At 37.9% G+C, this 16,811-nt stretch overlaps 2 protein-coding genes across 2 annotated transcripts; one reads left to right on the top strand and one right to left on the bottom strand.

The window, feature by feature from the left end:
- Nucleotides 1-1,622: 1,622 nt before the first annotated feature.
- On the bottom strand, nucleotides 1,623-3,936 carry LOC110097739 (pentatricopeptide repeat-containing protein At4g38010). Its single transcript, XM_020824289.2, has one exon. It carries the CDS (start codon nucleotides 3,462-3,464, stop codon nucleotides 1,701-1,703), a length of 1,764 nt encoding a protein of 587 aa, XP_020679948.1. The 5' UTR covers nucleotides 3,465-3,936; the 3' UTR covers nucleotides 1,623-1,700.
- Nucleotides 3,937-10,148: 6,212 nt separating this feature from the next.
- LOC110098244 (RING-H2 finger protein ATL20) lies at nucleotides 10,149-11,033 on the top strand. The gene has a single exon (XM_020825003.2). The coding sequence runs from the start codon at nucleotides 10,322-10,324 to the stop codon at nucleotides 10,799-10,801; it is 480 nt and encodes a 159-aa protein (XP_020680662.1). The 5' UTR covers nucleotides 10,149-10,321; the 3' UTR covers nucleotides 10,802-11,033.
- The last annotated feature ends 5,778 nt before the right edge of the window (nucleotides 11,034-16,811 follow it).

Here is a 16,811-nt window from a genome sequence, read left to right on the forward strand (position 1 = left end):
CTGACACTGACGGAATCTCTACGGATTCCGGCCCCTTATGCCTCCCTTCCCAGACACTGACAGAATCTCTCGGATTCTGGCCCCTTATGCCTCCCTTTGTGCTCACGGCACCAGAACAGATGTGCTTATAGCACCAGAACAGAATTCATCGGATCCGGAACAGAACATATTTCAGATTTCAAATTTGAGCTCATTTCAGATTTCCCAGACACTAACTGAATCTCTTAGGATCTAGGCCCCTTATAACTCCCTTTTTATAGCATATACAGATAACATATTAATTCAGAAGCAAGGTAAGGCACATTCCGGTGAGCTCACTCTTATTTTCTGGTGGTTTTCAGGTTCTGGGAAAGGGAAGGAAGTTCAGGAATAGATTTCAGAGTCTGATCAGTATAGGTATTGTGTACCTTTTGATTTTTATACAGTCATGGCTTTTCTGTTCTGTCTTTCTTTCTGTCAAAAAGCCATGTACTGTATTTGTAGATGATTGTTTTGAGGAAAAGAAAAGAAAATATAGATGTTTTGTTCCGCTGCATTTGATGACTCATAGTAGCTCTGTGTCTGTGTGTCTGTTTGAGTTGAATAATTTGGAAGATTCAGTTCCGAACCAAATTCCATAATCAGATCCTGGTCAGTAAGTCAGTTCGTTCGTTCCGTGTCGCGACCCGGTGCGAGCGGGATCCGTCCCGGATCGGGTCGGGTCATGACAATGATAAGCTTTTTGCCCTAATTCTCTTGGAGACGAGAGAGAGACTAAGATAAGAAAAGATCGGGCGTAGACGAAATAGGAAACCGCGCGGCTGAGATGGACGTTTTTAAGAACCGCACAGTTCTTCTAAAACCCCTCCGGTTCGGCGGTTCGCCGATTCAACCGGATTCTACCCGGTTTTTTGCCGGTTTCTTAATACCCCGGTTATTTCAACTGATCGGACCGGCCGCCGGACCGGTTCATGATTGAACCGGTTGAACCGGCCGGTCCGGTTCGGTTTTCAAAACCATGCTTAATACCCATTCATCGAATATTCTCATTTTCATTTCTCTTTGGCAGTGAAGGTATTTTTATCTCCTCTCTCGGTGACTGATAAACGGCATCTAAGGCTTGACTCTGATCGACATCATAATACTAATCATTTTAAGCACAAATTCTAGTTAAATGACTTGTTATTTTTAAATTATTTTTAAAATTATACTTATTCAATTTTATTACACTATTTTTAAAATATAAAAACTATAATATCTTGTCCTATATTTTCAATAATTAACGTGTCCCGTGTCCGTGCCGTGTCGTATCCGTGTCGCTGTGTCCGTGTCGTTGCATCATAAGTAATATGTGGCCAATTATGCAACTCTCACGCCCTAATCCCAATCTATAAATAGAGGGGTTGTAGGGTGAGTTCAATTTTCATAATTCTACTCCATGAAATTCTCTATACTCAAGCCCAAATTAATGAAATTAAAAAGCTTCTTAGTCTAAAATTCTTCTTCTCTCTCTATTTTTCTTCTTTATCTTTTTTCCCCAATATTATTTATCAATATAGTTATATGTGATTCATGAATAATTCTGTGTTCAATATCCATAGAGAAAGCCAACGAAAAGGACATACAGGATGAGGCTATCCCCATAAATGATAATCGAAGGATAAAGTTTATATTCTCAACTTACATAAACCTACAGTGAAATGGTAGAAAGATCACCTGCTTTATTGTCCATCAATTTGCATTTGTTTTTCAAGAATGTACAAAATCATCAAAATCTCCTCCTTTTGAGGGTAATTGATTTCTCCAACTAGGAACTCATGAGCTCTACCATCCAATTCTATAACGCTTGAACCAGGTTCCTTTTTAATACCTTTCTTCCTCATCAGACTCCTTAGCATCGGGATATCCCCCCACCTCTCATTTGCGGCATATATGTTGGATAGCAATACAAAAACCCCACTATCAGAAAACTCTAATTCGAGATGACCAATAATCTGTTGTGATAACTGAACATTACCACTAGTTTTGCAAGCACTTAACATGGCACCCCATATAAGTACATCAGGTCTCATTGGCATGGTTTTAACAAGTTCATAAGCTTCTTCAACCAACCCAGCCCTCCCAAGCAGATCAACCATGCATCCATAGTGCACTATTTTTGGTGTGACATCATACAATTCGACCATCGATGCAAAAAGACGCCGCCCTTCCTCTACTAATCCCGAATGAGAACATGCGCCAAGTGTTGCTATGAAAGTCACATCATTAGGCTTGAGGCCAGTTCTAACCATCCAATCAAAGTAACTAAGTGCAACCTTGCCATGCCCATGCATGGCTATGCCACCTAGCAATGCATTCCAAGAGAGGACATTCTTATATATCATGCCATGGAACACATTCAAAGCCATTTCTAGGCATCCACATTTAGCATACAAGTCAACCAAGGCAGTTCCTATGTGCACATCCTGTTCAATATCCTTCCATTCAATATACTGATGAATCCACTTCCCGCAATCCAAAGCTCCCAAACTTGCACAAGCAGAAAGCACACTCGACAACACCACCTTGTCAGGTTCCATTCCAGAGGCTTGCATGGCATGAAAAACATCTAAAGCTTCCCTTGGCTGCTTGCATTGTACCAACCCACTTATTACACTTGTCCAAGTAACTATATCTTTCACAGGGAGATCTTCAAACACCTTTCTCGCTTCCTCCATACTCTCACACTTGACATACATATCCAAAAGTGCATTGCCAACAATAAGCCCCAAAATTGCTGCATTTTTAAGCAACAATCCATGGATTGATCTTCCCATACTCAGCTCCCCTATCCTTCCACATGCAACAAGAACACTAACAAGAGTTGTGATGTTTGGGTCTACATCCATTTGAGAAAACAAACTCAGAGCATCACCAAAAAGTCCACCTTTAACAAAGACATAAATCAAACAACTCCAAGATACCACATCTCTCACAAGCATTTGATCGAACATGATTCCTGCATCTTGGTAACAATTACACAAACCATAGACGTGTATCAAAGCATTCTGAACATAGCTATCACTTAAAAAACCTAACTTCGTGGCAGCCACATGTATCTGTCTAGCTTCTTTAATGCCTGAAAACTTCGCGCACGACTTGAGAACCAGAGGGTAGGTGGACTTATCTTGGGAAAAGCCATCACATACCAAGTACTTGTAGACTACAAAAGCTGATTGGGGAGAACTGGTTTGGGTAAAGACTGTGATCAGGGAGTTGAAAATAAAGGGATTTGGGAATCTTAGGGTTTGCTTTAGCGTGAAGTAAGCTGAGGAGGGACTTTGAGAGGAAGCAAGGAATTCTGCAAGCATGAGGAGGACGGAGAAATCTTGGGTAACGCCAGAGGTGAGGAGAAGACAGTGGACTTGAGCGAAAAATTGGATTTTTAAAGGCTCTTGGAGGAGGGTAACGAGGATGGTCTTTAAGGGAGAAGAAGCTCTGGTCATTCTCCTAGTGCTATATGACCGTTAGAAACTTCTATAATGCGAGTATATCAACCAGTCTGAATTTCAGACTAGTGCAACATTATCCTATTGTCAAATTTGTACAAAAAATACTAAATTACCATACTTTTACTGTCCAAGTATTTTACAATTCAGCAAGGAAGATGTTCAGAAAAAAGCTTCGATGATTGGAAAAACTAAGAAAAGTTAGAAATAAGATGAAAAATCACCAGCTAAGTAATTCTCAAAGGGATATTGATTCTGGCGTCACCTGGAAGAAGATGGAATGTTAACCTAATAAGTGTGTCGAGTACAAAGTGCGAGCTGTCCAGCCCCTCAAGCACTTGAATTGAACTCGAACTTTTCAAGAGAAGTATTAAGTATCACCCCCAAGCATGGGGCACCATTGGGGACTAGTGACCATGAACCACTATAAGTTGACTTTAAAAAAATAGCTTCTTTATCCGATCAGGCATCGCCCTCAATCCACAAATCCTTATATGTAAGGATGAGAAAAGAATATAATCACCCTCGAGTTTTCTTACCCTGAATAAATGAGAAAAAAGTTGGATGCTCCACTTGGAGTTTTTTCTTTCAGAAAAGGACAAAAAATTCAACAAAGAGTAGGCAGCGGCCGGTGGGACGCCCAGGTAGGATTCACGGGCAAGACGCACCTGTTGGACCGTTGGACTAGCGACAGGTTGGACGCCATGCGGTGCGACCGGACCATACGGGCAGTGGGTTGTGGGGACTGCGAGCTGCGCGTTACTTGGTCTGCTACTGGACGCACAGTTAGGGCACGCGGGCGGGACGATACGACCTGTATGGGATGCGGGTGGGGGTGATGAAGTCGGATGGGACATGTCAAATTCTAGTCGACTTCCAGTTAGCGGTTTAACTCAGGCTTGAACCGATTTTTCAAATGGGTCAAAATTTGGAACCCAAGTCCGACCCATTTGTCAAATGGGTTAATCCGAACTCAAATTTTTTTTTTGGGTCGCGGATTTACGTCGGGTCAATAATTGACCTCCCTAGCAAATAGGACAAACTCGATGCAACTGGGTAGATTCTATCCCATAGCGGCCAAGGATGGTTGACATGTCAAATAAAGGGGGAGTAGCTTTACACAATGGAATTGGTTCTCAGCACAAGTGAGAATGCTTGACAAGTCATTGAAACTTTTGATCAAACGAGTTGATTGACAAGGAAAGACTGATGAGGATGGCGAGTAGCTTTACACCATTTATGTCTATTCATTAAGAAAAATTAATCTCAAATTTTCAAAGATCAATAAAGTAAATTAAAGTGCATGCAAAAAAAACTAAGTGCAGGAAAGCATGAATACACAAACTAGATTATAATGGTCCACTCCCCAAAAGTTCTTCTCTTTGGATATTGCACTAACTTACACTCTTTTGACACTGAGTCAGGTGAGAAGCATTTCTCCCTTAGTAGATGGAGAATGATCTTTATGGACTCTTATGATCTCAAAGAATCACCCCCTTTTGCCTCACGGCTAGGAGGAGATGTCGCTCCCTCCTTCATCTTCTCGCTATGACAGAGATGTCTCTCTCTTCTTCAACTCCACGTTATGACAGAGATGTACATCATCCCTTCGTTAGCTTCTCGATATGATGGAGATATCATATGTAATAGATTGTATTTTGACACAAGCAAATAAATATTTTTAGGAGTCATTTTAAGTCAAATTTGAAAATTGTCTTTGTCGTAACATTTATATTTTAGTTTTTAAATTACATGATTTTTTTTCATAACTTTCGAGCACTGGTGCAAATCCTTAAGAAATTAGCACATGTTAGTACAAGTTGGGATTTTGGGAATGTCGGGTGTCTATTTTGCAAACCAATTTTATTCGTAATTTTTATAATTTTTAAATCCCTAAAATGATTTATATAAATTTTATACCAAAAATGATTAAATTATATAATTATATTAATATTATAATATTATTTTATTCAAAATATCTTAAAGCACTATATCATTTTATTTAAAATCCCTGTTCTCCTATTCATTTCGGCTAATAGAGGGTTTACAAAAATTAGGAGAGAAAATAGAAGAAAGAGAAAGGATAGATTTTGGATGTCGGCGATGTGATTTTTGCCCATTGAGCTTATTGACAAAATTGCTCGTCTCGCTATAAGGAAAATTGCTCGTCTCGATGAATCATTACCTTATTTCAATTTAATTTAATAATTTTATATTTTTGATATTTTCTGTTCAAATTTATGTCTCAGCTATCAATAAATTAGGATAAGTTTCTATTAGCAAAACTTTTGCCGCATAATTTTTTTATGTGATAGATCTCATCAATATGAACATTTTGAATGTAACATATTAAATTTTCACCGGCTTTGAAAGATATGTTTTTTTGAAGTAAATACATAATATAAAAATTTAATAAATTTTCTTGTATTTGTACATTTATGTATTTCTTACATGATATTGACTTACATTGCATATAAAATAAAATAACATTTACATGTATGTAAGGAATGCTAGCGTTTAACACTATAATGAATACGAGTTGGTTCTTAAAATATAATACCTTGTGAAAGAGGATGGGCCAATAGACTTTTCTTTAAATAAAAGGTTGGTAAAGTAATCCTAGTTGTAACCTATAATTGATTGACTGAATTACACCGACAAGTAGAGGGTGATGACTCTTAAATGATTATTGAAAGTCCTCTGTGAAAATTAACATATTGAGAGCTATAGTATATCATAGATATATGGAAGAAGACATCACATTAAAACTGAATGTCATGTGTTACTTTTCATAATTATACTCATGATGAAATTTACTTAATTGGTGGTACTTTAAAATGATTGATAGCTCATTCTGACATTAATATTGATACCACATAGAATAACATACTGATATGCCTTATTGGATGATACTACTCTTTATCGTATGTCAAATGGTTTGATAAATCTCTTTTAATTTTATTGATCATATTGATTTTTGCAAAATTATTGTTCATATTAAGTGATGATTGATATTGACTGGAACTGAACTTATATATTGATTCTTTTGCATTGTATTGAAAAGAGTGATAGAGTTTTGGTTTCCTGCTAAGCTTTTTATCTTATTATGTGGTTTAAATGATTTAAGGTCAGAAAAGAGATCATGATCAGTTGGAGTGAGGCTGATAGAGATCCTCAAGTTTTTCTTAGATTTTGTTCTGCATTTTCTTTTATTCTTTTGCAATCAGAAGCATGTGATTGATTATTGATTGTATTGGTCTCATGACTATTGTTTATTAATTTTAGGAAAATGAATATAGTGCAATGTTTTGAAGTATGTAATTATTAGTTTTTTTTCAGTGGATATACATATTTACTGTTTAGAAGTTCTGGTAGATTAATTAAAAAGATAAAATATATAATTATTCTAAATTTTATTATGGGCTTTATATTTTTTCTCCTTTCGTCTCCTGACCCAATAAAGATGCTGTCCTTGAGCCTCCTCGACTAGTAAGTCTTTCGCCCAAAAACTCTTCATCAAGCTCTTCTCCAAAAGCTCCACAACCACAATAGGAGGACCCAAGGTGCAGGCTGATCGAAAACAACTGTGTGAAACTTTTCACACCCCTCCTCAAGGAAGAACTCCCTCAGCCTCACCTTTTCTCTCCCCCCAAATGGTTTAGATTCTCATATGAGCAAGGAGACTCCCCTCCCTTATCTTAAGTTCTATCTCTAAAAAACGTCTTTTGCTACTCAACTTTTTGGCCCCTAATTAGCCTCTGATGATAAGTTTATAAAATTGGCCCTTAAAAATCTTAATTTTTAAATTAATTACTCTTATCATACTGTCAAATTTGTTCAATTCCTGTCTCTAGTTGTACGGTACCATGTGTAGTCGTACGATACGATTAGCTCAATTGAATCACTAATCATCTAGGATGAATCAAGGTTTTGGCCAACGATCTCTATGTTTGATTGTCCTAAACGATGGGGATACAATACAATCATTAATAAAGATATGATCCTTATTTAATTCATGTAATTTTAATTAATGTTCGTACAGTATGAAAGAGTTTGTACATTACGATCACTTAAAATTTTAAATTTTACTAATTTAAGTAATAAGGATTTGACAACGTGGTTTCTCAAAATATCTGATCATCATGTATGATTGAAAATCGCACAATACAATTAGTTTTAACTTAATTTAATTTAATGTAATATTTGAATTAATTTTTTAACTTGTCATACAGTATGATTGAGATCATGCAATATGATTAGCAGAAAATTTTAAATATTTAATTTTATTCTCTCTTGTGAGTGTGTGCTTGATTATTTAGCCAACACACATCTAATATATAAAATGATTCAATAAAATAGAAAAGTACACACTCTATTAAACACATACTCACTTAGACCCTGACAATGCACAATCTTGAGCTTTATTCTTCAATTATGCTTGATGTAAGATGTACCTGAAATAATTAGTGACACACAAGAAATATGCAATGTCTAAAGAAGGAATAAATAAGTAATTATCCAATAATGTTTATAATCATCAAAACGTAAAATTGAGCTCTCAAATTGCAACACACGTGTGTGTGTCTATATATATATAAAGTCATATGGTTGGTGAATTAATTTATGAAAATAATTTTGGATAGCATTTGTTATAATATATGATTGGCTTATGAGCATCAAAATAATGATTGTGATATAATATATATGTAGATAGTTTTTTTAGCATGAATTTGATCTGAAAAATAATAAAATGAATGATTATTCAAGTTCTTACTTACATGAGCACATCAACTATATTTACCTATAGGATAACTAAAACACCCTTGTCTTAAGTGCATTAGTGATGTAGAGAATCATCATCATCATCATTGTTATTCTAAAGTTTAGTATAATTTTTGTACTGCATTTAACTATATGTTAGACTTTAATTTTTATTTTGGGTCTTTGTTATCATGATATTATATTATGAACCAATATATATTGAGTTCTATGGGCTTTTGTATCATAATGTTATATTAAGTCTTTTCTTATGTCATTGCCCATAAAGATTGTTTATGTTATTAGGAACGGTAGTATGTATAATAATTGAGGTATTATGGTGATTGTGGTAGGTATGATAATGTTCATAATTGTTGTAAATTAGAAATTAAAGGTATAGGTTTAATTATTTTGATCTCTCCCTCTTATTTCTATAAATAGGGGCCTCTTGTAAAGCTAAACATAGATTAAACTTTTGATGTTGACTTGATATTAGTTATATTAGTGTTAAATCATATATAATGAAGAGCGAAGTTGACCTTAATGTTATATGATGAAGGGAAATGATGTTTGCTTAAGAGAACTAACTATGTATAAAGCAATTTGAAGTTAGAAAGCTATATTTTATGTGTGATAGGTTTTCCATCTTACTTAACACAAACAAGTTTATAGAAGAGTGAGTTTGATGAAGAAACCAACAATAGTCTAAACTCCGAAAAAAGAAAACTGCTTGACATAACCAATGCATTGGAGACAAGTTTTCTATCTTACAGGTTTTTTTGTGACTCTTAATTATCGAGACATTGTCCGCTTTGGCCTAAGGACATCACAGTTTTGTCCTATTGGTATAACTTCTTAGGAGGTCACTGATCCCAAGATTTTTCTAGGATGAGCACGTTTAACTGCGGAGTTCTTTAATGAAATTTCAACAATTACACAAAAAATACCTCGATATTTAAGAATTTAACTTCTTTTTTTACTTGCGGGGATTTCACAACTAGTACCAATTAGGGGTGTCAATTTTTGACACGACCCGAAACACGACCTGAACCCGACCCGAAAAAATCCGGGTTCGGGTCAACCCGAACCCGAACCCGAACCCGAAACGGGTCGGGTTCGGGTTGAACAAATCAACCCGTTTTAAAATTTGGGTCGGGTTCGGGTTGACCTAGCAACCCGAAATTGACTCGAAAGTGACACGAAAACTTATATTTGACCCGAAAACCCGAGTTTAACCCGTTTTGACCCGAAAATCAAATATTGACCCGATTTTGACCCGAAAATTAGCAATTTTAGGTCAACTTCGGGTCATTCGTGTCGGGTCGGGTTGACCCGGACCTGAATCGGGTCGGGTTCGGGTCCGGAAACCTAACCCGTTTTTAAAAACGGGTCGGGTAGCTTTCGACGATTGAATCCAATTGTTATAATTTTTTTTATATATATAGAATTTGAAGGGGACTTGCAGTGTTTTGGAAAATAATTTTTAAGGAAAATTTGATTTCATAATTATCATTAAGTTTGACTTTAAATAAACTCAATATAAGTTTTAATTTATTTGTCATATAACATATTTATTTCAAAAATAACTTCCTATAGTGGTGTCAAAATGAGTTGACAAGTCAGGTTCGAATTTGATCCAAAATTGACCAAATTCGAATTCATTCAACCCGAACTCGATCCGGTAGCAAACCGACTCATTTTTATTAATTTTTTAATAACTTTTTAACTGTAAAATTTAACATATTTGATCAATAAAAAGAAGATTATATCAACAAATAAAAAAATAATTTAATAAGTAATTTCGGAATAAAAAACGTATTCAGTATTCACTATTAGGATATACCCAAAAACCTTTATTTTGATTCCAAGCAGAAACAAACATATCTGTATGAGTTGAAAATTTATAATCCTAACAAATCATTTCATTATTTTACAATTATTGTAATAATTTATGCTCCAAAGGTCAATTTTTCTACAAATCAACCGATAAATAGGCCAATTTCTGTACAAGACAAATACAATGGAAACAAAAAAAAAAACTTGCTGAGGACACCTCAACAATTAAATAATTCCATTTTGGCACTTTCTCATTTCATATGAAGGAGACTAGAAACCTTGTTCTCTGTGTTCTTCGCCCTCTCATGGACCGCGAACAACACAACCGTCGCACCTCCGTCTATCTCATAATCCTCAGCTTTTCCATAACCGCTGCTTTGATCACAATCTACCACTGGATCACAACAATCAATCGCCGGCGGCGAGGCCGCGGGATGTTGCCGGAGTTCAACGGTGGGGCGACGAGTGGAGCTGACGTGACGGTGTCCGCTGAAGCATCGATAGCTCAGCTAATTGCACCAGCACAAACTTTTAGGAAGGCGAAGGAGGTTGGTGGCGAAGATTGCGGCAGCGGCGGCGGAGAGGAGATGACGTGTCCGGTGTGTCTGTCGGAGTTTAAGGACGGGGAAGCTGTTCGGTTTCTGCCGGAGTGCGGCCACTGCTTCCACGTGGAGTGTATTGATATGTGGTTTCGGGTGCATTCGACATGCCCTGTCTGTAGATCTACTACCTTTTCATGATTTCCGCATGTTTGAGGGGAGATAAGGTTGTTTCAAGGTTTGGAGAAATCCATTGATGCTTAATTTGGTTGATGGGCGATTACCATTGGAAACTCTTAATTTGTGTCGATTTCTCGAGCGAAAGCGCCTTTTAAGTGGGGCACAATCAAGTGCGGGTCAGAAGGTTTCTGTGGCGGGTGCCTCTTCTAGATGAGTCGAGGATTAGTCACGCCGCCAAACGCCCTTTCGGATTAAAAAAAAATGCATAAATTCAGTGGTACCAAGCCACGGTACCAAGCGGTACCGAGCAATACGGAGCTGCGATACCAAGCAAAAGGGTGAAGTGACACATTTTGATTGATCTCCAAATAGTATTCAGCGTCAACACAAAATCATTAATGATTTCTTTCTCAAAGGCTTTATTTTTTTTTATAAAGCTCATTGTGAAATGTGAAGTTTTTTTTTTAGATAATAATTTTTTAAAAGTTATTATGAAAAGTAGCCTTTTAGTAATCTTTGTCAAGAGCGGATTAAATTATTGGAATAAATAACAAGAAAAATATTTAATAAATAATTATCATGATAATTAAACAGAATTAAAATTCTTATCCAAAATAATCAGCCTTAAACATTCAAGAAAATATATTTTTAAAATATTAATAAAATAAAATAAACATAAAAAAAAAACTAATGATTTTTGGGCCGGCAAGCTTCGACAAAGCTTCTTTTGTACATCCACAGCTGGCTTGACCTAGTACTATTTGTGGTTAGGACTCGATAAGCCAGCTTAAGTAATCGTAGTATTAGATAAAGTCCTATTCTTCTTTTTTTTTTCTTTTTGGAATGAGAGTATTTACCCTCTGCTGCCCCTATATAGGTGTTTGCCGGAGTAACTAATCCCACGGCGGGCCTAGCGGCAACCAACCCTCATAGATGCTGAACTACGCATTTATTTTCTCCACACTTACGGAGTCGGGCCGCTTGAGAGGGAAATCAAACATGAGTTTGGAGGTTCCCAGTCATACTCGCCCACTAACCCAGCTAAGCCTAATGGAATACATTGAGTCCTCTTCTACACGTCATTCATTTTTATATTTCAAGAAAAATGAGACGAGATGGTGAAACGGTAGGTATAATCTAGAAAAAGACGAAAGGTTATACTAATCTACTTTAGGATACTCTGGTGGTTAGATTTTGTGCTTTTGACTAATGAGCTGACAACCAAAATAGTTTTGAGACATGAGATTTTTTTTTTCTTTTTTTTTTTTGACACTAAGATTAGTGAAGTCAAATTTATATCATATACGTAAGACTCAACTAAAATTCAAATCTATGTATTGATAGACAAAGCTCCCAATCAATCAATAGTCCCACGTGAGCTATGCCCCTCTCTCTCTATATATTTTTCCTCTTTGCTTATAAACCATCTCAACTCCATGCACCACCCACAACAATGGTATCTCCTACTCCCACTCTGTTTACATCTTCTAACATAGATAATTACTTCGTCATCATCATTGCCACCAGCTTCATGATACTCATTGTAGCCTCCAATATTTAACTATATTCTTATGGATGGTTGCCTGTGGAGTCCTTGTGGCCGCATCTACCATGCCAGTAGGATCAGCAGAGGACCAAGAATGGTCGTATAAATGATACCAATGTGTCGATACAGAGAGTCGCAATCATTCGACGGTGAGTGCTCGGTGTGCTTAAAAACATTTGAGGTTGGAGAGGTAATGAGGCAGCTTTCAACATGCAAGCATTTGTTGCATGCTCCTTGTATCGATATGTGGCTTCGCTCTCACTCCAACCGCCCCTCCTGCAGAACTCTTGTGCTGCAGCATTTACAGAATGGTTAGTATATGACAATACAAACGACTAAGCAGCTCTTCACCTTCCTACTTTAGCAAATTATATGAAGACCCTGCTCTCTATCAACCTCTACTTCCTGCTTTTAATACAGTTGTCTGCACAGGGCACAATACCAATTGGTTCAATTCCACACGTTTAATGCTAACAAACCAAGGGCAATTGATTTCAGTTGTAATCAATATATGCAATTGATACAGTTATGTCATTATATATTAGTGTGTCTTTCCTTTCTTCCATTTTCTCTACTTCATACATGTTACAACATGATATCAGAGCTCCCTGCCTAATTTGATCCCATGGATTCTATTGTTCTTAAGCTTAGCAATCTGACGATTCCCTCTCAGCTCAAGTTTCTTGTGTCAAATATCAAGAATATTGTTCACACACAACTTCTTGCCGACAACTACCCCACTTGACGCTCTCAAATTCTCAAACTCTTCACTGCTAATGGATTCGATGGATACCTCAATGGATCAACACCTTGTCCACCTAAGCATTCTCTTTAGGATACAAGACAACCATCAGCAAATACACAACATACCTTATGGGTGCTCAGAATCTTGTTGCTGCCTTATACTCCACCATTTTTGCATCTAGTCTCTCACACATACTTAATATAGACACTTGTCATCTTGTTTGTCTTACTCTTGAGCGCTAATTAAAATCTAAAAAAATGAGCTTTACTCTCTAACTATGAAATATCTATCCATGACGGATTATCTCTCCACTGTGAAGAGCTTGGTTGATAAATTCACCACCGTTGGAGGCTCAATCGATATTGAAGATATCATCCTATATATCTTGAATGGCTTACCTCCAAACTATCAAGCCTTTAAATAAAAATCCACACCAAGCTCGACCCAATAAGCTTAGATGACCTCTACTCTCTTCTTTGTAGTGAGGAAGTGAATCTCACTTGAAGCTGCCAAAGAACTAGTTCATCTCATAATCCTCAATTTGTGCTCTTTTGATCAACCAACAAAGCCGCGGTCGCCTTCCTGCTATTCACAGACACGACGGATACTCAGCTAAACCTCCTTTCCTCTTACTACAACTAACAAACCTCCGATTGACTGCCAAATCTACAGAAAATGTGGTCATTCCGTATTTAACTAATGGCATCGAGCAGATCTTGCCTATGTACCAACTTCTCCCTCTACTCAACATGCTCTACTTGCAAATTCAGCTCATTCAACTGACAATTCTTTAGAATGGTATGTAGATGCTGGTGCCACTCCTCACTAGACACCCAACATTAACTCAGTTCAACAACCATCACCTTACAACAGCTAAGATCAAGTCCTTGTGGGCAATGGAAATTCACTACCCATCCTTCATGCTGGAAAGGGTCTCCTCCCAACTCCAACACTTACCCTTTCTCTCACACCTCTCCTTCATGTTCCACATCTTTCTCATCAACTTCTTTCTATTTCTAAATTAACTGCTATAATAATTGTATTATTTCCTTTGACCGGGCTGGCTATAATATTAAGGATCGAACGAATCAGCACACAATTCTCTGAGGCCCATGTTGTGATGGACTCTATCCTGTGAACCTTCGTTCCTTCTCATCCTCTACTCTGATCGTTGCTCTCGGATCACCTTCAATCTCCTCAATTACGTATTTCTTTTTCTTTTAATTCTACCACTTATAACTCTTGTGCTCTTGCCAAGAGCGACTATTTACCCTTTAATGAATCTTAGAGCATTTCCACTACTCTACATCTCATTCATGCTAATGTTTAGGGTCCTGCCCCCGGCACTTTCTAATTTTGGTTTTAGATTTTATTTATTGTTTGTTGATGACTTCACTCGCTACACTTGGTTATATCCAATGAAGAAAAGAAATGAAAAACTATAACCAAGTTTATCTCCTTTAAAAATCTGGTGGAAAAACAATTCAACTCAACAATCCGCATCTTAATAACTAATGGTGGTAGTGAATTCCTCAACAATTCTCTTATGTAATTTCTGACTAAACATGGAACATATCATCAGTTCACTTACTCTTCTGCTGCACAACAAAACGACATTGCTTTACATAAACATCGTCATATTCTTTATATTGTTCGCTCTCTTCTCATTGAAGCTCAGCTACTGTCACATTTCTCGGTTGAAGTAGCCATTATTGTCCTCTATCTAATTAACATAATGTAGTCACCCAATACCTCACACTTCTCTCCATATCAACTTTTATATAATAAACCACCTGATTACATACATTTTCATATTTTCGGTTGTGTTGTTATACCTGGCTTTGCCCATATTAACCAAACGAACTAGCCCCTCGCTCTAAACTCTGTGTTTTCCTTGGATATCCCTCTTCCCAAAAGAGATATTGTTGCTATAATCGCCACACTAGCCGCATCTTCGTTTCAAGACATGTTCAATTTGATGAAAACTCCACTCTAGCTTCTGTCTCCTCTTCAAATATTCTTCATAGCCTTCCCTCAAATTCAACCAGTTCCTCACCTCCACTTCCCCTAGCTCAACCAATATGTTCTACATCATCCTCTCATAATATTAATCCACTTATTCCTCCCCCTGACACTTCAAACCTTTCCCCTGTACATGTCACTCCAATCTACCAATCCCCTATAGCTTACTCTTCATCTCATTTCAATTCCTCCTCCTCGCCATCCTATGTTAATTGCCACCAATCTTGTATTTCATGCCCACATCAAACACGTTGAAATTGATCATTATTTTATTATAAAAACTATCAACTCCAAAGTTCTAGCTGTTCATCGCGTATCTTCCCAAGATCAAGTGGCTAATCTACTTACCAAAGCCGCCCTTCCATCTCCACGATTCACCATACTTCGTGACAAGTTCGTGGTTAAGCCAACCATCAACTTGAGGGTTGGTGACAATACAAACAGCCAAGCAGCTCATCACCTTCCAGCAAATCATATGAAGGCCTGCTCTTTGTCAGCCACTACCTCCTGCTTTCTACTACGTACAACCGTCTACACAGCCGCAGAACCAATCCCAATTGTTTGATGCTAACAAACCACGGGCAATACAAGAATAACATTTACATAGTTTTAATATATATACACATTCTACTGTAGTGATTTCATTTGTAATTTGTATATGTAATTGATACAGTTATGTGACTATACGTTATTGCTCCTTTCCTTTCTTCCATGTTCTCTATGCGTATCAATTTCGGATCACGGGTCGGGTTCGGGTCGAACCCGGAACTGACTCGGGTTCAAACAGGTCAACCCTAACCCGACCAGGTAGGAAAACAGGTTGGAAATCCGAACCCGGACCTGACCCGACGGGTTGTTGGGTTGAACCGACTCGACACAGGAAGGCGGGCGCAGACGCGGGCGGGTTGGCGAGGCCGCGTGGGCGAGTGCTGGCACGGTCGCGAGCGGGAAGCAGCAGCGGGCACGCGGGCAGCCTCGTTCGCGCGGTAGCGTGCTAGCAGGGCGCGGGCAGGGCATGAACAGGGGGCGGGCAGGGTCGGGTAGCTCCGCAGGCAGCCGGACAAACATTTTAAACGGGTTTCCAAATTGACCTGGCAACCCATCCAGTCAACCCGAGCCCGACCCGTTTTGGAAACGGGTCGGATCTAACCCGAAATTTCCGGGTCGGATTTTCGTGTCGTGTCAAATATTGACACCCCTAATGTTCTCTACTTCATACAGGCTTCAACTACAACTGCCCGGATTTCCACATGTGAAAAGCATTATTGGTTAGTTCATTAGCTGAATTAACCTCATGTTCAATGGTTGATTGATATATGCTGTGAAGCTGAATGACATTATATAGCTTACTTCATTCAATGAAATATACCTTATTTTATATATTTACATATTATCAAAAGAGAGGATTTTCCTAATGGTGAACAACCTGATCCCTATCTCGTTCACAAAGCAGATGCAATAGCAACACTCACTTCCATGTTGTCCATTAATTGCCGCAGCTGTTGTTGGTTTGTATCCTCCACCGCTTCTGCTCTGTGATATCCTGCAAGATCCTGCAGCACAAGAGCTCTGCAGGAAGGGCAGTTGGAGTGAGAGCGAAGCCACATATCGATACAAGGAGCATGAAACGAATGCTTGCATGCCGGAAGCTGCCTCACTACCTCTCCAACCTCGAAAGCTGTCAAGCACACCGAGCACTCACTGTTGAATGATTGCGA

Source organism: Dendrobium catenatum, unplaced genomic scaffold, assembly GCF_001605985.2.
Source record: "Dendrobium catenatum unplaced genomic scaffold, ASM160598v2 fragScaff_scaffold_231, whole genome shotgun sequence".
Lineage (NCBI taxonomy): Eukaryota > Viridiplantae > Streptophyta > Magnoliopsida > Asparagales > Orchidaceae > Dendrobium > Dendrobium catenatum.